Consider the following 23388-nt stretch of genomic DNA (forward strand, 5'->3'; position numbering starts at 1 on the left):
GCTTATGACCCAACCTTGATACACACTGAAAACACAATATGCGATTTACAATAAAATTAAGTAATCAATCTATTGTCTAACACACACAATTGTAGATATGCTATATCAAATCATTTGTGTCGTATTCGCACGCAAGAATAATGTTGAAAGCTCTCTAATTCATACGATAAATCTTAATTTCGCAACCTTATAACGTATAGAACACAAATACGGCCACATCAATGTAGAATCTTGGTGTGTTGGCTTACATGAGATGAAATCCACAATAAACTTATTTTTACAACCTTCTATATCGAAATATAAAACTATATACATCTGAAAGACAATACACATGCCATGTTATAACGATAGGCTTATTCGCGGCGTTAAATAGAGTATTGTACGACATGGACATCGAGAGACATAAATCATAGTATAACTAATTAACTCGAGTTCTCAACACCATATGACTTTATAATTAGAACCATTATTTTGAACGTCTATAAAAAAGCGTCAAAAAGAACATATACAAATAAACATAATATCACACATCAATGCACATAAGAAACACAAAGGCGAGACAAAAGCCAAGAATACGTGCATGAACTAATTGAAACCTCTTTGATTTATATATACTATTTAAAAAATAAAGGACAGCTGCTTATCAAGTTAATATAAGTAGAATATTACCGTCTTCTTCATGCAATACCGTATAACTAACAAGCAGGTTAATGGGAATCATATGACAAAATAAAATAGACAATGAAGACACATTATAAATAAACAAAGATAATAGCAAATCCCTAAACAATTGGCACCTGTTCCGCCATGTTACCTTGTTTCACACCACACCCACGACGGTCACTTGCTAATATACATAACCAGCATTTGCAAAAATTGGCGCTCTGGTAAATTGCCAAATATACATGTAAGTTTAATTGCTTATTTGCATTGTTGCTTTTGTACTGAATATGCCGTGAGATTAACATCCCCGTATGGTTAGTCGCTACAAGGCCTACCAATCCATTTTAACGGGAAATTTATCCATACACATGTCACATACAATTTTTATGATGGTGATTTAATTAATGGATGGGTAAATGCGTTTTAATGTCATAAATTTTAATTTAGTAGATCCTTTTTTAGTACCCACATATACATGCTCTCAGATTATAGCTGAACGCATCAAAGAGACAAAATGTCGAAGCCTGAGCCTAATGTCACTGTGCCTGATGGCGATGCCCAAAAGGGAGCTAAGCTATTCAAGTCCAAATGCGCACAGTGCCACACCACGAATAAGGGTTAGCTTTGAAGATTAATTTTCAATATCCTGTTAGGTGGTGCTACTAAACAAGGACCTAATCTCTATGGACTCTTTGGTAGAGCATCTGGTTCTGCTGACTACGCATACACCGACGCCAATAAATCTTCTGGTGAGTCATCATGACAGCGTCCATCTAACTGTTATCATGTTTCTTTTGTAATATTGTTGTAGGAATTGTATGGAGTGACAAACACTTGTTCGTCTATCTAGTGAACCCCAAGGAGTACATACCCGGTACCAAGATGATCTTCGCTGGGCTCAAAAAGGAGCAGGACAGAGCCGATATTATTGCTTACCTCAAGGAAGCCACCAAGAAGTAAACAGAAGAGAAATTTTATGCTAGAAAACACTCTTAAAATCTAGATATATCCAATCTCTAGAAGTACTTTTAGGTACGTGGGCTGTAGTGTGTTGTCTCCCGCGGTATATCTCAAGGTGATATTGTATTGATGTAAGACAGCTGTTAAGCATGTTGCTCAATAAGACAGTTATATAAATAGAGTGCTAACTATCAACGAGATAGAAGCCATATGTGTAATGGTAGCATAACCACGGTACCTATACTTACAACAACAGGAGTGGAAGCTATTCACGTTACACATCAGATGTATATCAAACAAGTGTCATACAATCAACTTTCTGTGTTCATATAGGGTTTCCAATATGACCAAAACGTTGGAAAACCGGATCTTTTCCATATATGGAATCCTTCCTCATGCAGAACTTAACGATGTTTACGTTGTTCTTGCCGCCATGATGTTTCTTACCGTACTGAGGTTGATATTCGCAGGAGTAAACCATAAAGGGAAAGCAAGGTGGCCATCAGTTTTCACTGTGGTCATTGACAAACTACAATTGGCAAAAAAAGACAAAACATACAAGATGGCAGAATCTTTTTGGTATGTTCGCAGCGGAGTTTAGATAGTTTTTAGGTATCTTTCTTGGCATGTTACGTCCCTTACGTGTACAATAGCAGCATTCTATGAGGAATACGGTACGCCAGAGAATCGGCGGTGGCTATACTATTTTCTGAAGGATCGAAAGGGTATATGGTATGATAATTTGCAATTACACTATAAAGTATAGGTTCTTCAGTGAATCCATTGAAGACGTCATGAACAAAACCATCACCTGGCCGTATATTACAATGACACCCAAATTAAGACTACTTACACTTGTGAGTATTGGTTTCTGGAGCAGTTGCTGCATATATATCTTTTGGGAAACGAGGCGATCAGATATGAGAATCATGCGATTCCACCATATAACAACAGTCAGCCTCCTCATTCTGGATTATGTTTATAGCTTCCATAGAATTGGAACGGTATGTGCACCAAGGATCAAAACATATTATACAGTTTGTCATCATATTACATGATATACCAGATGTACTGCTCTATACTACCAAGACGCTATCCTATATGCAACATGCACCCGAATTTCTGACTGCAGGATTCTTTGTTATGTACGCCATGGGACACTTTTTCTTCCGCTTTGTCATGATGTGGAAACTAGTGGCATACCCCTTCTTCGGAGAGATGGACACTGAAGAATTCTACGGGGGAGGGTTGAAATATTTGTGGCAGCTCCCGGGTGGGATTATTGGACCATGTCTGCTCGTTGTGCTCACTGTAAGTATTCCAAGACTAGCCGATATCCTGCATCAGATAATGAACACTTACTGGATGAATCTTATTATCGGAATGATGGCTAATTTCGCAAGAGGCGCAAAGATAGGTTAGTTAATTCTCATAGGTAATATATGGAAACCAGAGGATGAACGAGAAAAGAATGATTAAATAACCAACCCACAACCTGCACGGACACAATGAAGTATATACGTGGTACAATGTCTAAATAAAACGATTAATGGCATCAAAGTACCCATGCAAATGCAGCATCTATAATGAATTTTAACGCCATATTACTGTAATGTGCAAGCATAGTAAATAAAAGGGAATAGGTTATTTGTGACACTATTTCTATGCAGTAGCACTGTCGACGTCCTTTTCAGCTTCACCCTCAGGGACGTTTACAGGCGTTTCAGACGATTCGGTTTCTTCTGGAGCGGGGGATGCTTCGACTTCCGCAACTACCGGCACAGCTTCGACAGGGCCTTGTTCGGGAGCCATAGTGTCATCAGGAGTGGCGACGTGACCAATGCCAGTAGCACTGTCAGGACCCATAGTTGGCAGGGAAACAGGAGGACGAACGGCGTAACCAACAGGCATCCATAGGGTTAGGGTAAGGTCTTTGCCATCGTTCACTTCTTTAAGAGGCTGGAGGTCATCTTCCATCAAATAACGATTATTAACCAAACGAATGGTATCAACAGTCAAAGGCTCTCTGGAAATATCTATGAATAGGCACATGGTTTTGAACTTACCCCTTGTTATTGGTGTATCCGTCCAAATAACCTAACAAAATGTTCCGCAGCTTAAGCACATTTTCGTGGTCAAGGACCTTGAGAGTAAGCTTCTTGGCAAACAACTTCCCAAAAGTAGGACTGAAGTAAAGACCGCAGCAACTGATATCTGCAAATATTATGCTAATATACAAACGAAATACAACCCACATTTAATCAAATGTACAGTAACGTTAAGATATTGACGCTCGTAAAGATAGAATGCCAGTTCACGAAGACCAACTGAGTTGTAGTCACTCAATTGTTTAACATTCTCCAATTCTTGATGGCCTAAGTAAAGTACAAACTTCTCCTCTGGGTCGCGCTCATCATTGTAGTCGTTTTTCATACATTTGAACTGATTCTCAATCAGAATGCAAATACTAGATATAGTAATATCATCGGAAATATTAGTTAATGATAATGTTGCAGGCTCCTTATCACCGAAGTGATTGTTTATAGTAATATTCACCATGTCGAAGGATCGAAGATTCTTCAAAGACAAAGGAGAAAATTATTGTAATACCAAGAATGGTACTTTAATTCAGCAACAGAATAAAAAGTGCAATATGTTGAATCATTAGCACCACTTTTATGTGCCACCAGCGAGGTATTACGGCGGGATGATCGCGCAAGCTCACAACGCGTGAGCCGTACACACAAAAGTCGCACAATTTTACGACACTTATGATGCATCAATCAACCTTTGCGCGTTTTTCGGCAAATGTCTGTCTTGGATTCCGTCAATACACGTATAGTCTCCTCGGGGCACCCAGCTAAACATGGTTTTTCAAGAAGCTCCTGAAACATCGTTGACCATTTAGAAGCATAAACCCACTCTCATACATTCACAGCTGAGCATACACTCTTTCATCAACTGGTGAAGCGATTTATACCCGCATGCCAATAGGCACTTGTAGTCTGACGATCATTAACAAAGAAACGCAAACACTAACCATCATCATCCAAATTGTCTTCTCCGGCCTCCTCAGTGCGTTCCGTTGAGTTGAATTCGGTCTCTAAATCCATGCCAATGGATTTGTATAAGGATGGCTCTTCAGGAACTGCAAAAAGGGTGTTATCAACGGTGCATAGACATACCAGCAGTCAACTTATTATGACCCCATTCAATAATATCCATAAAAGATTGCTTTGCAAAGTCACCAACATCCTTAAGATCATGAGTCTTCCTCAACTCGTTGATAGAGGCTGCATGTAGCTGAAACAGAAGCCACCATGAATCGCCATACCTGCTAGCACAATAGAACACAATACACGGCAGCATAACATATAGGTCGCGTCGTTGCGATAGCAAATGCTGTGTAGAGGCTTGAAAGAATCAATCACGCCCAAATCCTCATCAAAAAGGTTGGGGAATAGCCAAAAGTCGTATCCGAAGAACCAGAATAACAAAAAGAGGATCAGACGCAAAATAATCAGTGTAAACTGCAGGGCTGTCACTGTGAAACTTAATATACTAACCAGAATCGATAACAACACTACAGAAGCATACCAAACAGCAAGCTTCAGAGCAAGGGGCCATGCTTGGAACATACAGATTGACTGAAACGTATTACCGTTGACTTTTTAAAACCTACAAAAATGCCAACAATCATGGCAGTCAACATCAAATAGTTCCAACGCTGGTTGCCTTCGTATGAAATGATGTAAAACCCAACAGGATTAAATTCTTGCTTCGCTGTTTTGATCAACCGCTTCGGCCACATTGGGCGGCGGACTGTAACTTTGTAAATAATTAAATGCAACATACATGAACCCGATGATGTCTTCTCTATAGTACCCTCTATCTACAAGAAATGATCCATTTCCTTAAAAACATACCGGTTGATACTGAGCTCGGTAGATAAATCCAGCCTCGATCAAAACATTGCAGATGTCGAGCACATTGTCATCATGAGTGATATCTAAGTCGCGCAAGATATTTGGGCACTATTTTGAAAGTTAGACAGATGAAACAAAACCATACCAGCTTAAACACCGTCTCTTTATTGGCTTCAATCCATTTGGAAATTTCGTCACCACGAGTATATTCAACAGCACGCTTGCCAACCTGAAAATATATGTCATTCTGTCTAAAAAAGTAAGTACAATTGTATTAATGCCAGTGTTACGTAAAATTGCCAAACAAAATATACAAAACATGAATGCACATACCTCAGCAGCAGATTTTACCTTGATTCCTCCGTTAAGCAGAGCTTCCATTAAAGCCACCGTCTCCTTTCGCAATGTATCCTCATTCTGATGCGTTGTTAAACTCACCGAACATACAATAAAACATACCTTGGAGGCCATCTTGATATACAATTTACATTAACGCAGATATATCCCATACAGTACAAAACATTAATGGAAAATAATTGGAATCTCCTAAAGAGGACGAGTGGATACGCAATGAAAAGGGATACAGAAGATTGAATTAGTGTGTCTTGTTCTTGGGCCACCCAAAGCTGCTGTAGAATCGACATATACCTAAGTAGAGAAACATATAAACAACTGAAAACCAAGTTGATTTATACGGTTTTTTATTACGAATCTGTATTCACGGGTGTGTATAACTTTCGGTGACTAATGGACTCTTATGATGCGTTCGGTGTTTCAATTAGTCTGATCAATATGTACAAAACGATGCAACATGAAGATACCACGTAACATTGTTTTTCAAGTTGCGAAAGGATTTAGAGGACGAAGTAAGGGTTGCATTAAACTAGCATCTACACGAGCAGCGAGAGCTTTATTATACTCTTTCAATGCCAGAAGGAAACGACACACATATGTACGTATACACTGGACTGCCACTATTAATCGAGCTGCTAGAGAATGGAATCTTACATATTCTAGATTCATTGGCGCCTTGACGAATCTTAATTGCTGGCTCAACAGAAAGTCGTTATTCATCCTTTCACTAAATGAGCCAGTTACGTTCAAGGCACTAGTTGACGAGTCTAAATATGCTCTAAGTGAACCTAGGTCCAAAGTACGAGATATAAGCAACTTGTGACAAGTTTTAAAGACAGCATCTTCACGTCGCATGAGGTAGAAACAATATTTATCTGCGTTCACTCTTTAATTGACACAATTAAGTGCGCAGTTGAATTACTTATCGCAATTTATTACTTACACACGCCGTCAATATTAAGTAGAAACACCAAATTTCAATGATTCTGTGTGCTTGTGAAACCAAGTGTTATACCGCTAGATTTTGGAAATAGCATTCTTACAATAATGTAATCAAATCTATAAACATTAAAACTGTAATTTAAAGGTTGTTTAAGTATTCGGCTACATTTGAAGCGCCCATAATCTTCCGCGTAATTTCTCCGCTCTCCATGAACCATATTTGATTGCAGGAGCGCAGAGCGCGTAAGTCATGAGCAACAATGAAAGTTGTGCAATGCTTGAAATATAAATCCACTAAATCGTAAACAGGTATGCACTTATCAGGCACAACGTCTACGTGTTCGCCTTCTTGGGCATCATTTTCTCCGCAATTTTCAGACGGAGGCTCATCAATCAACAACAAACGATAATGATTGCGATAAAGAAAGAGACGCGATAAGGTTAGCATACGTAGCTGTGAAGAAGTAAAGCAAGGGCCAGATTGATCTTTGCCATATACTTTGGCCTTCGTCTTTTTGGTTTCCACTGTGAAACCCTCTTCTTTCACTTGCTTCAAGCAAATGATTGGAATAACAACATACAACCCTCTCGCTATTTTAAGATTCTCATCAACAAGAACTGCATCCAAAAATCTGGTTGGATGCAAAGTCTTCACCATATCAAGTAAACCACAGCATTCTAGAGCACTTATGATCTCATCATCTGAGTACAACATACGAGGGTCAAGGAACCTACGAAGTGTCCAACCCTTAAAAACAAATGGAATTTGGGGCAATATACCAACGATCTGACGTACAATGCCACGAGGTATGGTATTCAAATCTCGCCCGTCAAGCAAAAGTTGGCCGTCGCGATTCCTTGCAATATTCTGTAAGGAGCGGAATAACGTTGTCTTTCCTGCTCCAGTGCGACCCACGATACCAACTACGTCACCAGCTGTTGCCGTGGCATTAAGGTTCTTTAAAATATATGTTGCCGGGCCTTTGCCCGATGAACCCATATATGTAACAGATACATTGTCCAACGTCAACGTAGAATGATCACCAGGAAGATATGAAGCGACGTCAACAAACTGCATACGGGGTCTATAACACAACGTAGTCCAGACAGATCTGTATCTACGTTTCACACAGTTCCGGAACTCAAATTTACGACGACGAAGCAGATCAGCTTTTCCTTTCTCTACTATTGCGTTGCTCGCTTTCGCACTATTATACAAGACAATTTCATCCATGCTGTCAAACTTTTCTTTCAAGCTGTACTTGCCACGGAGAAGATAGTTTTCGTACCGGGACATAGAGCAAAGCATACGCTCACAAAGAGCATACTTGGCCACACATTGCGTAATTAACCCGTTGAGCTCTAATAAAAGAGTTACAATAAGACCAAGGTTCGCAATTTGAAGTTCCTTGCCTGCTACGGCAGTAAAACTGATCAACATAACCGTAACTACAAAAATGGTAAAGGAAGTAACCAACTTGATTATAACCATAATCCATAAAGGTACACATTTCTTCATAAAACGAGTCCGAATATATAATTCAGAGCTAGCATACAAATATTCCATGCACATGCCCTCACGACGATAACTGCGGAAAAGGGCTGAACCTCCAGCAATGTTTAAATATGTCGTGTTGATCTTGGCAAGGGCATCAAACATGAAGCATTGAAGATGATTGGTGGCCTTCAAGTGGTATCGGAAAACCTTGAAATAAATGAAATAGAATATAAGAATTGGTATAGGAATTATTATAGGAGCGGCAGAACACATCGTGCCGAAATGTATTGCAAGCCTTAACAATGACATAATAGAAAACAAAAAGGCTTTGCCTAAAATGTCATCGATGAAGAACAAATCACCTGATAATAAGGTAATGACTTCACCAACCGACTTTTTCAGCGGCAACTCTGTGCTACTCCTAAAAAATAAAGATTTCAAAGCAAATATGTGGAGCTTCTGTGAACCAAAAAGATTGCCAACGGAGGTAAACATATAACTGCCATACATAGTAATGATATATGCAATTGAGAATCCAATAATCAGCCGCAACAAGTGTGCATTGTCCTCTAATATCTTGAGCTTGTCATCCTTTGTTAGATTACAGTCTGTAAGTGGCTTTAGAGCATCCGACCAGTTAGCAAGCAATATAGAATTAACTTTATCGAAAGTAATACCTGCTATTAACATCACCAAAACAGCTGTACAAAGAATGTATCCCACTGTTGATATATATGCTTTGTACGCCCGGCGCATATCGGAGGGATCAGGTGCAGCCTCGTTGGGGTTATTAGCATTAGCTACTGGTCTACCCGTACGAGGAACTTTAGTAAGTGCTGTACGATCAGGGTTATATATATTGGTGTTAAGAACTGCATTTGGAATGGTACTTAACGCTTTGGGGGTGCACAATCTTGAAGACGCATCAGGAGAGACATTGGCCGAAGAAACCGCAGATTCCTCAGATGTTATAGCGGTCCCTACTCTACCAACACAAGTAAATCCGTTAGTATCTAAACGGTATAAAGGAATTTCAACAACATCTCTGCAATTTATACCATCAAAAACAGTATCAGATATAACCCTAGACACAGTCAAAATTACTGCGACGTCATCACGCACTAGTAATCCAGTCCGTTTGTTAAACAAGTTGTTGAATACCAATTTGGTCACATTCGGATCCAGGCCGTGGAATGGTTCATCTAGGCACACCAAGAAACAGCAACGGTTCTCCAGTTGTTCATTAGCTTTGCTGAATATCATATAGGCATAAAGGGCCCTAGCCAGACCCACTCTAACACGTTGCCCACCACTCAGTGAGTAACCTTGCTCAGAAATGACACGTGAATCTCCATGAGCCCATGATCTAAAGTCCTTCTCTAATTCAACGCAACGTATGACTCTCTTGTAAATCTCTTCATCAAAAATGTGCCCAAATGTTATAATAGATCTAATGCTACCGCTTGGAAGCCATATATCTTGTGAGCTGTAAAAAATGGGCATACCAGTGGACAAGGGTGCCACTGCCATCTTTCCCTCTGTTAAACTCATCTCACCATTTATTGCTTTTAAAAGACTTGATTTACCACAACCTTGGTTTCCGGTAACAATGCAAATATCCTTACGTTTTAATATAAAACTGATATTCTTCAGTTGTGGCGATGTATCGGAAGTAGCACGCATGCATTCCTCGTACGTGTTGTACCAGGCGAAAGAAGCTTTGTCAAACAGTACAAGTGTGTCATCGGACGGTAAAGAAAGTGCCATTTGATCATAGGTGTTTATCTTTGGCGAATCCTGTGGTCGCTTTGAAATGTCGGTGCCTAAATAATAATTTGGAGAACATGTATTCAAGAATTTATCCACACGAACAAGGCAAACGATAGCCTCCATAAAGTATTTTACTGTATTGGGAAAGTTTTCAGTTGCCTTAGTCAATTTGCTAATGATAAACATAATTGTCATAGGAGCACTGGCATCAAAGCGGCAAACGTCCAATGTAGATGTAACATCTCTTAGATAGTCTTTTATCATCACCAAAAATATGATTGTGCCAATAGTTACCGTCAAAGATGAATTTATGGCATACAAAACACTACGTGTGAACAACACAGCCATTTCGTCATCTCGGGAATTCTGTACGATGTTGTACCCAACATCCTCCAAACCCATGAATTTTATAATGTCCATATTCCCTAGTACATTTGAGGTTTTAGAGTAACGATAATCCTTCGATCTAATTGAATGCATATAAGCAAAACCATTTATAACCTCAAGTAAACTGCTCATCAAAACGGTTCCCGTTAATATCAAGGCACAAGTCAGAATGTCAACACCAATTTTTGTTCGAATAATAATAATAGATGTAATGAACGTAGTGAACAAACGTACACAGATGATCATGCCATCAACAGGAAGCATAAGACAATAAGTGTCTAACAAAAGGAATGTGTACATTTGTGGGCTTAAATCCTTATTTTGATACCTACGAGCAGGACAGCGTAAAGGATTTTCTCCGCATTCTGCATTCCCACATGGCCAAGAATGAACTACACCTTTACATTTTGCCAGGGTGTTATGTCCTATTGAGCCTAAATTGTATGCACGTCGGTGACACATGCTGTGCTGGAAAAGTGTAATGGATATTGACGCCTCCATAACAGACTCTAGACGAGAGGTGTGGAATGTAAGATGCTGTTCCAATAACGACACTACCAATTCCAGAACGGCAATAAGACCTGCATAAAATACAATAGAAAGATAAACCTTTTCCTTTGCTGATAATAACACCAGCAATTTCTTGAGGAATATTGACATTCCAACACTCGCTACATTAACAGCAATATTAGCCAAAAGAATTAGAAAAATACGAAAACCATAGGTTAGTAAAAGAGCACGGAGGATAATAAAACGTGCCGTTTTAGTGGTTATAGTGGCGGAATCACCAGGTTTGTCCTTGTCTTTAGCAAACTCCGCTTTAAGAATACCATCACTAACGTGCTTCGAAAGTATAGGTTGCCATTCTTTTATTTGATCGTTTTTAGGAAGAGGGTGGAGATTCTCAAAGTTAAAATTTGGTTTTCCGATATTCTCGACCCAGTAACGAATCCAAACAAAAAACAGGCGGCGGAAAAAACTCACATTGTCATATATATTTTTCTTCGGTGGCGGAGGAATTCCCTCTTCCGATCCTTCCATTGGAGCGGAATGAACATCTTCGTCATGCCCAGTTGCCATATTGAAGACAGCAATATTTTATAGCAACATATGACTCTGAAATCAGGATCCTAGAGGAAATTCCTAAAAGGGTGTATCGTATTGATGTTGTATTCACACACGGGCTTTAAGTCATAAAATGCCAATGTGGCAAAGTTACAAGGTAACCTATTGCCCCAATAACATCATATTTATACGATACCTACAGATTAGCCCATAACAGAGCCTGCATAAAGGGCATTCCGGGGTATTACCATCGCTGCAGTTGAAAGATAAACCCCCATAAAATGCATTAAAAAGCAACGTTATAAGACGCGAAGCACGTCAATTTAGACAGTATTCTGAGTAATTTTAACTTTAAAAGGGTACATTGAGCGTAAGGGTCATGTAAAACATTCGTCTAAATGCGTATTCAAAGGTAAAGATATAGGCGTGTCTTTTGTTAATTTACACACTAACCATGAATGCAATGCTTTTATGTTTTGTGTATTGTTTTTACTAACTAACAAATTGGCCTGTCGGTATATCACAGTGACGATATTCCCAATCCAATGCTCGATTTTGTTGTACATACGTCCTGCACTTTAAATAGGTTCACCTGCATTTTTCCAAAGGTATATTAAGATCAGTTGGCCGACGATTTTATTGTTGTAACGTGTATAGCTCGATCGGTTTTTAAATTGATTATATTGTCAGTTGTTCTCCAAAACTGATTGCTTGTCATATTGCTGTGGCGTATTAATCCAACGTATCGTTAGCCGCGTATACCCAAACGTCTAAAGACATTGTTGACGTTAATCTATAGGTTTTTACGGATATGTATCCTACTTTTGATACAACGATAGCTTCGATATGCCGTTCTATATATCCCTTGCGTAAATTGTATGCATATACATTTCGAATCTTTTATTTTTGCCATATGTATTTTCAAAAGTATCGTTGCAAGTCATCGTGGTGAGCATTTCCCACGAAATGACACAAAGTAGAGGCATCCTTTCTACAGCAGTCCACTATAAAATTAGGTATCTAGGGGCGCCATACGTCCGTATTGGCTCATCTATCATTGAATTTATGGGCTAAATTTTTTGGAAAATCATTTATTTTGCCAAATGTGACATCAATATTTAAAGAATAGATACTCAACTATTGCTACTGATTATGTAATAAAATCATTAGACAATATAAAATTTTGGCAGCCGTCGCTTATATAGTTTTGATATGCCTTCTTATGTGTTAATGTATCTGTTCAGTAACGTGTATATTCCAACGAATGACGTTTTAATGAAATCTTCATTAATAGCCCGCTACGTACATTTAGATATATTGTAGTGAAGTGAATGGATAGCGCAAGCAAAATACAAAAGACGATTGGAAAATGCGCTTCGATTCTCGTCTAAACTATCTACACTTATTGATACAGAGATCCATCTATCCCCTACCCAGTCGAGAGTTTCGAAGGGAGTTTCTATGGTGGAGGTCGATTCAGACTGATACATTCAAGTACACCTAGTATAACCCTAGTCAAATACGGTAACCTCACAATCTTCAACAATATGTCTGGCATGAACAACGCATTGGATGTATACGTCCAGGAATACAGGCGTGGTATTGGCCTGATTGTATCCGTCATCGATGTGGATAGGACTACTAATGAATTTGGGCATATAAGGCATTTCGAGATTGTGGACGACCAGCTAATATTGATTAACCGGGCGAGGAAGCTTGATTTCGTGAGCGGACCCATATCACTGGTGATTGACTTGAAGAGTACCCAGTTGAACCCCCTTGTAATAAAGACGACCAACGGAACCAATATACAGTACCGCTTGACCAAACATTGCAATGCAAAAATGAGAGACTCCATAAGCCGTATACGAGGGCGTAACGATGTTTTCCTGATATCCCCTATTCTGAACATAGACTGGTTGTACCAAACCCCTGGAAGTCCCCAATCATTAATTAGTTCACACAGTGTTAAAGTAGATGTGGACGTAGTATTGCAACACTTTACATTGTGGATCAAACATAATGGTTACGTAGGTAACTACACGTTGAGTCTGCCTCCAGTAGTGAACGGTATGTTCAAGGCACAGCACATACTGGACCCTTCATACCGCAATGTCCGTATGACTCCAACGGGTGGCGCCAGGAGTACAAGTCCACTTGAGATTGACGTTTCCAGGTTTGATAATAGTTCACCCGAGGTCATTGTTGTAGCCAACCTTAGGAGGGGTTGCTGGCTGTACAGGCAATACTGCATTGTGCCATTTCCGTACCCCGAACAAGTCGTCAGAGTTACCAACTCACAAGTCCAGACTGTCATTTATGAATCTAGTGACGTGCTTGTAACGCATGTGGAGGTGTTTGACCACGTTGTTCATGGGTGGGAGTACGTGGTGGTGAACACGATGAAGGTATATGACACTGATATCAAGGACGAGTTTCACACAGTGACAGTGCGAGAGGTTTTCAAGCGTATGGATGGCCAAGGTCCCAATGCATATTGTGACTTGAGCAAGTTATGTCGGTGCCCGTACGTGAAGATGCTCTATAACATTAGCATATGGGAACAGAGTTGTCTCAACGTTGACGTACATGACTTCGTAGATAGTGACTGCAAAGCCGTAGAGTGCTCGTGAGTTCAAGGTATAATCTGCCTGTGTACATATGGTAGCCTCAGTGTATCCATTTGATATAGTGCTAACCACTAACTGCAGGCTACATCTCTCATTGCACCAATGTTACACAATCTGGTAATCCCCATCTCACTCAGTAAGTATTAATGTGCATTTACGACTCTAGGAGTACGAAACGTATATAACAACAACCTGCGGCACCACATTAACCATGTCCAGCACAGACCAGCATTTGCATGTGATCAATATTCACAGCATAATATTGTGGTTCCACAGTATACTATCAGGATTGTCTATAGACTGGAATTCTGATGAACATGGTCACATTAGCAGAGGTTCTAGTGCATCCCGATGTTATGGTGACATGGACTGAGGTTACAGTGATGTGAACCGTCTAGACAATGGACACTGTTTTGCTCAGACTTCAATAGTAGCGTTTATTGGAGCTCTGTAACAGTGATGTGATACTTCAATGGCGCCATATAGACTACATTAACAGTCATCAAATGTAAGGCTGTACCTCAGAAGTTCAGGCGGTATAGGGTAACGTTTTGTTATATCGTCTATTGTGGATATACATTGCTGCCATGTTTGCCGTGGCATATCATAAGCAATGCTTACGTATTAACAGAACGAATTCAGCAGTGTAGCATATAACGTCAAAACGCTCTTCATGGGACGAAATTGACATGACTGACCAACCGTTAAAATTAGAATGCTCTCATGGTTGTGATTTCCATTGGTTAAATGGCTATTATGTGACGATATGTTTGCTAAACTGTGGAAGGATGTAGTTCTAGGTGAAAATGCATGGAGGGTTAGAGACCGTTGGACTTTGCATCGTCCAAGCTGGCATAATGCTGCTGAAGTATTGATTAATGAGCGCGATTACGGATATAGACAACCTTTTAAAGATCTGTGATAACATGCAATGCATGAATCATCCAATTCCCCAGGTGCATACCACCATATATTCATTATAAATTATCACAGCATTTACCAAGTGAATCCTTTAGGAGGATATTTGAATCATCTACTGGTTTGTTAAGTATGGAGCTACCAAGGCGTAACAACGGCTTCCGCAAGGTTGCCAAGTGGATTGTTGGTGCCGCTGTTGTGGCAGGTGCTAGCCATGGTATTGTCATGGCCCAAGAGGAGACACCAAAAATACCGGAAGTGCCAGAAGAGATGGAGACCAAGACAGAAGTCCCTGAAGTACCAGAAGGGAAGCAGACCAAGACGGAAGTAACTGACGCACCAGAAGAGATGGAGACCAAGACAGAAGTCCCTGAAGTACCAGAAGGGAAGCAGACCAAGACGGAAGTAACTAAAGGAAAGCAGGCTATAAAACTATCAGGGTGGTCTACATTCAGATCACGACCTGACTCAGGATGGTATGTAGATACAATAAAGCCAGCAAAGGGTCCTTTACCTGACATTCTAACCTTTCATCAAAGGAACCCACTTGATAAGATGCACTTAAAGAAAAACGACGATAAAAAAAAGAAGCAACAAAGTGACAACAGTACTCCAAATTAACAAGACAACACATGGATTTATTCATAGAGAATATTTAATTTAACCTACAGATTTAAAAGTAAAAACACGAAATGAATTTAGCTATTGCATAACTAATATGTAACGTAAAAATTAGTTCAGCACTATTATATCTACATATAACTCCAAAGTGAATTGGTCACATGGTTCCACGGTACAAAGCCGCTATTGTGAACTATAAGTGATTTATTGTATATGTTATTGTGCTAATGCAATGGCAATGCGTTGGGAAGGTTATTTTGTAAATATAAATACGCTTCATATATGAGTATGGAACAAGAGACAATCGATATTCAGTTAAGCGATGCTACATAGATGATTTGCTACTGCTTTGGAAAACGCACAAAACGTAGTCACAATACATAATTGTTTACAGCCAACAAAAATGTCATCATACATACATGGACGCACAGAACAAACGTAGGTAAAAGCATATCCACCGATGTACAAAATATCGGTCGCGTGAAAGACAGGCTCATATTAACAATATTACACAGAAGAGCTGTATACAATATCAAAATAACAGAGGAAAATCTATTTCAGGATAAACATCAAGACCGTTAATAAAAAAAGACAAAAAAGAACAGCTTGCCGAGTATCACATAACAACCACATACGACAGCTAACGCAGCATGCACAACGCAGAAAATGGGTTACGTAACAGCATCCAGTGACCAAATTAGGAAAAGGGGTAATTGAAAAAGTGACACTGTCAACAACACGAACAAGACAACCGGGGATGTAAACAGCCTGGTCTATATTAGTCCTAATATAAGCCACAAAAACCAGAGTAACGTTCATTGACAATTTTAACACTGTGATTATCTGCATATTATGGTATATCCCTCGGGATGCAATGGAATCTCTCAACCCACAGCCACGCTTATAAATGCATAGACCACGACGAAAGTGCCCATGTCTAGTCGTGTCTACGTTGTTCAACATCAAGCAATAAACAATTAGACATCTCATACATGAACCGAAGTTCGGCTTAAATAGTTAGCGCTGAAATTAACAACCACAGACACCAGCTTTCATACGCATATCACCACAATTACTGTCACGCGTGATCAATTCTAACCACACTACATATATATTGTATAATTTGGTGGGAATTTAATTTGAGATTTGTATGACGTCGGTTTTGAAGTACTCTTTGTATGTTAGTGAGAAGCATGCAACTGATTCTTTAGGGTACACGTCAGCCTGCGTACAAAGTAGACACGTCGGGATTTGTGTTTCATGTTTCCGATTGTGGAGCATTGAATACTAAAATTCAGCATTATTTTAATATTGTGGTGTTTTTGATGTATTACTTAGCCTTGTTTCTTGATCCGTGAGGTTGATATTCGATATTGCTGGTTTTCTTGAGGCTGTCATCTACCCCGCAATTTACAACCAAGTAGCTTGTATCAATCTAAGTTCGACTAGGTCGCGATTGTTACTTTCTGTTTATTGTATTGTCAGGATGGCAGTCACCGCTCGTAACAACGGCTTCCGCAAGGTTGCCAAGTGGATTGTTGGTGCCATTGTTGTGGCAAGTGCTAGCAGTGGCAATGTCCAAGGTGGTCGTCCTTCGAAACCAAAACAGGCCGAAGCTAATGAGGTTAAGTCTAAAATTAATGTGATTGAAGAAAAAAAGGAGATGCCTAAAATTGGGGACGATGAATTTCAAGCAGTTATTGGCAGACTTCCACATGACCCCGCTGCAGTGGCGGTTGTGAACTCAAGGGGCAAGTCTTTTACAAACCAAGACATTTACGGATTGATAGATCATAATCTCTATGTTGGTTTTATGTGGAAAAAGATACCTGATGAAAATAAACCAGAAATCCGGGAACGTATAGTAGAGTTAAGAAGAAAGAATTTGTTGGACGAGATATCCTATTTCGACCAGCTACTATCAGAACTGCCTGCTGAACTCGCCCAAGAAGCATCAAAATACAGTTACCTTAGTGAACTACCTGAAGGTCTAGCCGATGCTCTTGAGGACTATGTAAAGGCTCTTAACGATAGAATCGAAGCAGAACAAGACAAAATAAGGGAGAAAACAAATAAAGAATTGGATGAAATGAGAAACAAAGACTTAAAGAAAGAACAAAAGGAACAAGAAAGTAAAAAGGAACAAGAAAGTAAAAAGGAACAAGAAAGTAAAAAGGAACAAGAAGGTCAAAAGGAACAAGAAGGTCAAAAGGAACAAGAAGGTCAAAAGGAACAAGAAGATCAAAAGGAACAAGAAGGTCAAAAGGAACAAGAAGGTCAAAAGGAACAAGAAGAACAGAACAAAAAAAGCAAGTCTAAAAAAGGTTTAAGGAAATGAATGGGCCTATGCAACCCAGTGTACAAGGAATGCAACATGATGGAATTAAAGAACCATCTAGAACCGATCGTTCAATGGGTAAGAATCCATCAGAAAACGAAGACAAAAAGCCGAAATCCAAGCCATGGTACAAATTTGGGTAATTAATTGAAGAGGTCATGCCGTTTGGTACTGGTAACAGTATTGAATGATAGGGTGGATTCCACAGCGCTAGAGACAGAGCTCTTAAAGAAGGAATAAAACAATTGGTTCACGCCAATATACATAATGTTGAGCGTATAATTTCTTATTGTATTGATCATGCATTTCTAGACATGTCTAGCATTACACATTCCTTACAATGTATTGCAATATATACGATGAGACCGAATTCACTTAACGAATGTTATAAGCAAATATATAACACGTTGACGTCTAACCCTCGAAATGTCGTTTTACTAAACTCTGCCAAGGGTACAGTGACTTTTGTGTAGTCGAAGGTGGTAACTGTTATGCCAGGGACAACTACGGCAAGTGGATGCACAAACCTACAATAATTCGCAAAACACCATCCCAGGGCATCAATAGTGACTATTTTGGCCATATATGTGGCCAATGTGTATCACATAATAAATAGGCTGCCGGCACCGAAAGGAGTTCCCGGGCGGTCCCCCACCCCAGTACTATCCCGGCCTAGCGCCGCTTGACTTCGGAGTTCGGATGGGATCCGGTATTTTCGACGCAGTATGGCCGGCAACGACGGCGACCTCGGATACATCTACATATAGCACGTGGCAGCATTCAATATCCAGGCCATACAATGAATATCACTAACTGTTATACCCATTTGTGGATGTTAGTCAACATAGCCTACTTTGCGCTGCTTGTACTAGACTCGTAATCAACAGCATATAGATCAGAACCTTATATGATATGGCGGCATAAAATGTCTTTCTTCATCCCTCTGTTGTATCATTGCTTGGCGATCATGGTGATGCCTAGTAGACACTGTCATGTGTTGCCCATTGGCAATATGGGACACAACAGGATAGAGATATATGGTTGCCACTGGCCTATTCCAATATCTGGTACGTTACCCAAGTTGTCACTCTGGAAACCCTATGCGTTTGTCTGAGATACTCTTTTCAACTGTGCCACTATCATATAGCACTCAGTATTTAACATGGTGGTAGTCTTATGGTCAATCGGTCTTACAGTGACATACCCAATACCGTCCCAAACACCTACAGGTGGAAATCCACCATGTAAAAACGGAATGACATTCAAGCTGTGCATTGGCAGATACTATAGATGTTTTTCCATACCTAACTGAATATGTTACTAAGTCTGCCAGGACGCATATACTTATATGGAAACTATTAAGAGTGTCAATATATCTGGGTTCCAATGTCCTGATGTATACTATTCTGCCTGGAGTAATATTCCAATGAATAATCTGGCAAGTCTAATAACACAGAGTAATATACACTATGGGATGTCTCATGGCACTTGGTATGAAGTTGTTTATATTATTGTAAATATATTTTGTAGCAGTGACACAATGTGCCGTGAATGCTATCAGCCAACGATATCTAGTATATCAATTTCTCAATCAGCTGTTACAGCGATAATTCGAAATCGAGCTAGTGCCTACCGTAGAATAAGCAAACCCCCAGGTACAGTCTAGACTACCTAAATTACAATATATTTAAATGGCAGATAGGCCCATAGTAAACATGGGCCCAATATGGACTTGCTTGCTACTTATATGTACTAGGCTATCATATGCTCTGGAAGTGGATCTCATGCAGCCTACTATCCCCTACCCAGTCGAGAGTTTCGAAGGGAGTTTCTATGGTGGAGGTCGATTCAGACTGATACATTCAAGTACACCTAGTATAACCCTAGTCAAATACGGTAACCTCACAATCTTCAACAATATGTCTGGCATGAACAACGCATTGGATGTATACGTCCAGGAATACAGGCGTGGTATTGGCCTGATTGTATCCGTCATCGATGTGGATAGGACTACTAATGAATTTGGGCATATAAGGCATTTCGAGATTGTGGACGACCAGCTAATATTGATTAACCGGGCGAGGAAGCTTGATTTCGTGAGCGGACCCATATCACTGGTGATTGACTTGAAGAGTACCCAGTTGAACCCCCTTGTAATAAAGACGACCAACGGAACCAATATACAGTACCGCTTGACCAAACATTGCAATGCAAAAATGAGAGACTCCATAAGCCGTATACGAGGGCGTAACGATGTTTTCCTGATATCCCCTATTCTGAACATAGACTGGTTGTACCAAACCCCTGGAAGTCCCCAATCATTAATTAGTTCACACAGTGTTAAAGTAGATGTGGACGTAGTATTGCAACACTTTACATTGTGGATCAAACATAATGGTTACGTAGGTAACTACACGTTGAGTCTGCCTCCAGTAGTGAACGGTATGTTCAAGGCACAGCACATACTGGACCCTTCATATCGCAATGTACGTATGACTCCAACGGGTGGCGCCAGGAGTACAGGTCACCTTGAGATTGACGTTTCCAGGTTTGATAATAGTTCACCAGAGGTCATTGTTGTAGCCAACCTTAGGAGGGGTTGCTGGCTGTACAGGCAATACTGCATTGTGCCATTTCCGTACCCCGAACAAGTCGTCAGAGTTACCAACTCACAAGTCCAGACTGTCATTTATGAATCTAGTGACGTGCTTGTAACGCATGTGGAGGTGTTTGACCACGTTGTTCATGGGTGGGAGTACGTGGTGGTGAACACGATGAAGGTATATGACACTGATATCAAGGACGAGTTTCACACAGTGACAGTGCGAGAGGTTTTCAAGCGTATGGATGGCCAAGGTCCCAATGCATATTGTGACTTGAGCAAGTTATGTCGGTGCCCGTACGTGAAGATGCTCTATAACATTAGCATATGGGAACAGAGTTGTCTCAACGTTGACGTACATGACTTCGTAGATAGTGACTGCAAAGCCGTAGAGTGCTCGTGAGTTCAAGGTATAATCTGCCTGTGTACATATGGTAGCCTCAGTGTATCCATTTGATATAGTGCTAACCACTAACTGCAGGCTACATCTCTCATTGCACCAATGTTACACAATCTGGTAATCCCCATCTCACTCAGTAAGTATTAATGTGCATTTACGACTCTAGGAGTACGAAACGTATATAACAACAACCTGCGGCACCACATTAACCATGTCCAGCACAGACCAGCATTTGCATGTGATCAATATTCACAGCATAATATTGTGGTTCCACAGTATACTATCAGGATTGTCTATAGACTGGAATTCTGATGAACATGGTCACATTAGCAGAGGTTCTAGTGCATCCCGATGTTATGGTGACATGGACTGAGGTTACAGTGATGTGAACCGTCTAGACAATGGACACTGTTTTGCTCAGACTTCAATAGTAGCGTTTATTGGAGCTCTGTAACAGTGATGTGATACTTCAATGGCGCCATATAGACTACATTAACAGTCATCAAATGTAAGGCTGTACCTCAGAAGTTCAGGCGGTATAGGGTAACGTTTTGTTATATCGTCTATTGTGGATATACATTGCTGCCATGTTTGCCGTGGCATATCATAAGCAATGCTTACGTATTAACAGAACGAATTCAGCAGTGTAGCATATAACGTCAAAACGCTCTTCATGGGACGAAATTGACATGACTGACCAACCGTTAAAATTAGAATGCTCTCATGGTTGTGATTTCCATTGGTTAAATGGCTATTATGTGACGATATGTTTGCTAAACTGTGGAAGGATGTAGTTCTAGGTGAAAATGCATGGAGGGTTAGAGACCGTTGGACTTTGCATCGTCCAAGCTGGCATAATGCTGCTGAAGTATTGATTAATGAGCGCGATTACGGATATAGACAACCTTTTAAAGATCTGTGATAACATGCAATGCATGAATCATCCAATTCCCCAGGTGCATACCACCATATATTCATTATAAATTATCACAGCATTTACCAAGTGAATCCTTTAGGAGGATATTTGAATCATCTACTGGTTTGTTAAGTATGGAGCTACCAAGGCGTAACAACGGCTTCCGCAAGGTTGCCAAGTGGATTGTTGGTGCCGCTGTTGTGGCAGGTGCTGCCAGCGGCAATGTCCTATGCGATGAGGTTTCGGGACCACAGGAGGCTGAAGTTAATCAGGTTAATTTGCAGATTAATGAGTCAAAGAGGGCTGATGGAAACGTTGCGCAAGCCGATATCACATTCGATGACCCTAAAGAAGCATACCGTAAAAAAGTAGCTGCTGTTGCTGAGGAGGAGAAACTATTACAAGCACCAGATGCTGTAATTTTTAAAAATGTAATTGGTAAAACTTACACTAACAAAGAAATCGACGATCTTGTAGATCGAACTGGTTTGAAAGGTACCAAAGGCGTTATCCAGCATGAGTTAGGAGTAAGGAGAGCTCAATTACTGCGTGAAATGGAAAAGTTCAACTCAGTTTTGGAAGTCCTTCCTAAAGAAATTGCTGTAGAGGCTGGAAAATACCCAACCTATGATAAATTACCAGCTGCTTTAGCTAAAGAAGTGAAATGGAATTATTTTAATAAAAGGCATTTTGGACTTATGGAACAAGTTCCTCAAGACCTAGCAGATGAAATGATGAAATGTGATATTTACGAAGGATTTTCAGGCAAGTTGATTGATAAAATAACAGACTTTTTACATCCATTCGATCCTTCTACTGTGATTATTGATGAAGCACACCGTGGAAAGAGTGCTGGTAGTGCACCGGCCGCACCTCCCACACCGGGAGGTACTAAAGTTACAAAAGAAAACGAAGAGAGAGAGGATAATAGTGTAAATGAAGGTAAGGGAGAATCCCCAAAAGGAAAGAGCTGGTGGGCAAAACTATGGAGTTAATAACTAATACCTGAAAACACGGGAGATATTGGAAGATACCAAACAAATTTTAACCTAAACAATGGTACCAGTTTTGCTCATATCGGGCCCATCTTGCTCTATATGGACAATACTAATTAGTGCCTTCTAACGTCACAACAGCACCTTTTAAACGGTATAACTATTAGCGATTGTCGTAGTATGGATACGGCAAATTACCTCAGTTGATAGATAGGAAATATGGATTTTAATAACGAAACCCAGTGGAAATTGTAAATAGGTACATCTTTGATAATACAAAAATTTGAACTATTATATTTGTAACAGACTTTGTACTTCTTAAATCACCATTTTTAGCTTTATTGTTAAGACGTTTCAGGCACAATATTTAACAGAACTGTTGCTTAAACTGATTCGGTTATCA

General features: G+C 39.9%; 12 protein-coding genes across 12 annotated transcripts; 9 read left to right on the forward strand and 3 right to left on the reverse strand.

The window, feature by feature from the left end:
• The first annotated feature begins 810 nt into the window (after positions 1-810).
• BBOV_III005520 (putative cytochrome c) lies at positions 811-1674 on the forward strand. The gene is made up of 4 exons (XM_001611633.2): positions 811-907; positions 1149-1280; positions 1317-1412; positions 1475-1674. The coding sequence occupies exons 2-4, from the start codon at positions 1178-1180 to the stop codon at positions 1621-1623; spliced, it is 348 nt and encodes a 115-aa protein (XP_001611683.1). The 5' UTR covers positions 811-907; positions 1149-1177; the 3' UTR covers positions 1624-1674.
• A 162-nt stretch (positions 1675-1836) lies between these two features.
• Positions 1837-3168, forward strand: BBOV_III005530 (TLC domain family protein). Its single transcript, XM_051767824.1, has 6 exons — positions 1837-2202; positions 2236-2355; positions 2390-2627; positions 2662-2934; positions 2971-3040; positions 3077-3168. The coding sequence occupies exons 1-6, from the start codon at positions 1967-1969 to the stop codon at positions 3100-3102; spliced, it is 963 nt and encodes a 320-aa protein (XP_051623452.1). The 5' UTR covers positions 1837-1966; the 3' UTR covers positions 3103-3168.
• Positions 3169-3237: 69 nt separating this feature from the next.
• BBOV_III005540 (uncharacterized protein) lies at positions 3238-4261 on the reverse strand. The gene is made up of 3 exons (XM_001611635.1): positions 3879-4261; positions 3690-3837; positions 3238-3649 (listed from the first exon to the last, which is right to left on the reverse strand). Exons 1-3 carry the CDS (start codon positions 4180-4182, stop codon positions 3286-3288), a joined length of 816 nt encoding a protein of 271 aa, XP_001611685.1. The 5' UTR covers positions 4183-4261; the 3' UTR covers positions 3238-3285.
• Positions 4262-4298: 37 nt separating this feature from the next.
• Positions 4299-6149, reverse strand: BBOV_III005550 (Translocation protein Sec62 family protein). The gene is made up of 12 exons (XM_001611636.2): positions 6009-6149; positions 5883-5966; positions 5695-5778; positions 5550-5657; positions 5479-5515; positions 5306-5445; positions 5190-5270; positions 4958-5153; positions 4809-4916; positions 4664-4771; positions 4546-4628; positions 4299-4508 (listed from the first exon to the last, which is right to left on the reverse strand). The coding sequence occupies exons 1-12, from the start codon at positions 6018-6020 to the stop codon at positions 4407-4409; spliced, it is 1143 nt and encodes a 380-aa protein (XP_001611686.1). The 5' UTR covers positions 6021-6149; the 3' UTR covers positions 4299-4406.
• Positions 6150-6335: 186 nt separating this feature from the next.
• BBOV_III005560 (putative ribosomal protein L20) lies at positions 6336-6751 on the forward strand. Its single transcript, XM_001611637.2, has one exon. It carries the CDS (start codon positions 6361-6363, stop codon positions 6724-6726), a length of 366 nt encoding a protein of 121 aa, XP_001611687.1. The 5' UTR covers positions 6336-6360; the 3' UTR covers positions 6727-6751.
• A 203-nt stretch (positions 6752-6954) lies between these two features.
• Positions 6955-11760, reverse strand: BBOV_III005570 (ABC transporter family protein). The gene has a single exon (XM_001611638.2). The coding sequence runs from the start codon at positions 11578-11580 to the stop codon at positions 6985-6987; it is 4596 nt and encodes a 1531-aa protein (XP_001611688.1). The 5' UTR covers positions 11581-11760; the 3' UTR covers positions 6955-6984.
• A 1268-nt stretch (positions 11761-13028) lies between these two features.
• Positions 13029-14265, forward strand: BBOV_III005580 (uncharacterized protein). The gene has a single exon (XM_001611639.2). The coding sequence runs from the start codon at positions 13113-13115 to the stop codon at positions 14196-14198; it is 1086 nt and encodes a 361-aa protein (XP_001611689.1). The 5' UTR covers positions 13029-13112; the 3' UTR covers positions 14199-14265.
• Positions 14266-15178: 913 nt separating this feature from the next.
• On the forward strand, positions 15179-15768 carry BBOV_III005590 (uncharacterized protein). Its single transcript, XM_001611640.2, has one exon. It carries the CDS (start codon positions 15246-15248, stop codon positions 15732-15734), a length of 489 nt encoding a protein of 162 aa, XP_001611690.1. The 5' UTR covers positions 15179-15245; the 3' UTR covers positions 15735-15768.
• Positions 15769-17170: 1402 nt separating this feature from the next.
• On the forward strand, positions 17171-18106 carry BBOV_III005600 (Spherical Body Protein 2 truncated copy 1 (SBP2)). The gene has a single exon (XM_001611641.2). It carries the CDS (start codon positions 17221-17223, stop codon positions 18070-18072), a length of 852 nt encoding a protein of 283 aa, XP_001611691.1. The 5' UTR covers positions 17171-17220; the 3' UTR covers positions 18073-18106.
• BBOV_III005610 (uncharacterized protein) lies at positions 18012-18372 on the forward strand. The gene is made up of 2 exons (XM_001611642.2): positions 18012-18211; positions 18267-18372. The coding sequence occupies exons 1-2, from the start codon at positions 18069-18071 to the stop codon at positions 18310-18312; spliced, it is 189 nt and encodes a 62-aa protein (XP_001611692.2). The 5' UTR covers positions 18012-18068; the 3' UTR covers positions 18313-18372.
• A 1341-nt stretch (positions 18373-19713) lies between these two features.
• On the forward strand, positions 19714-21117 carry BBOV_III005620 (uncharacterized protein). The gene has a single exon (XM_001611643.2). The coding sequence runs from the start codon at positions 19764-19766 to the stop codon at positions 21075-21077; it is 1314 nt and encodes a 437-aa protein (XP_001611693.1). The 5' UTR covers positions 19714-19763; the 3' UTR covers positions 21078-21117.
• A 957-nt stretch (positions 21118-22074) lies between these two features.
• BBOV_III005630 (Spherical Body Protein 2 truncated copy 2 (SBP2)) lies at positions 22075-23015 on the forward strand. The gene has a single exon (XM_001611644.2). It carries the CDS (start codon positions 22125-22127, stop codon positions 22983-22985), a length of 861 nt encoding a protein of 286 aa, XP_001611694.1. The 5' UTR covers positions 22075-22124; the 3' UTR covers positions 22986-23015.
• The last annotated feature ends 373 nt before the right edge of the window (positions 23016-23388 follow it).

This window comes from Babesia bovis, chromosome 3 (genome assembly GCF_000165395.2).
Source record: "Babesia bovis T2Bo chromosome 3, whole genome shotgun sequence".
Classification (NCBI taxonomy): domain Eukaryota; phylum Apicomplexa; class Aconoidasida; order Piroplasmida; family Babesiidae; genus Babesia; species Babesia bovis.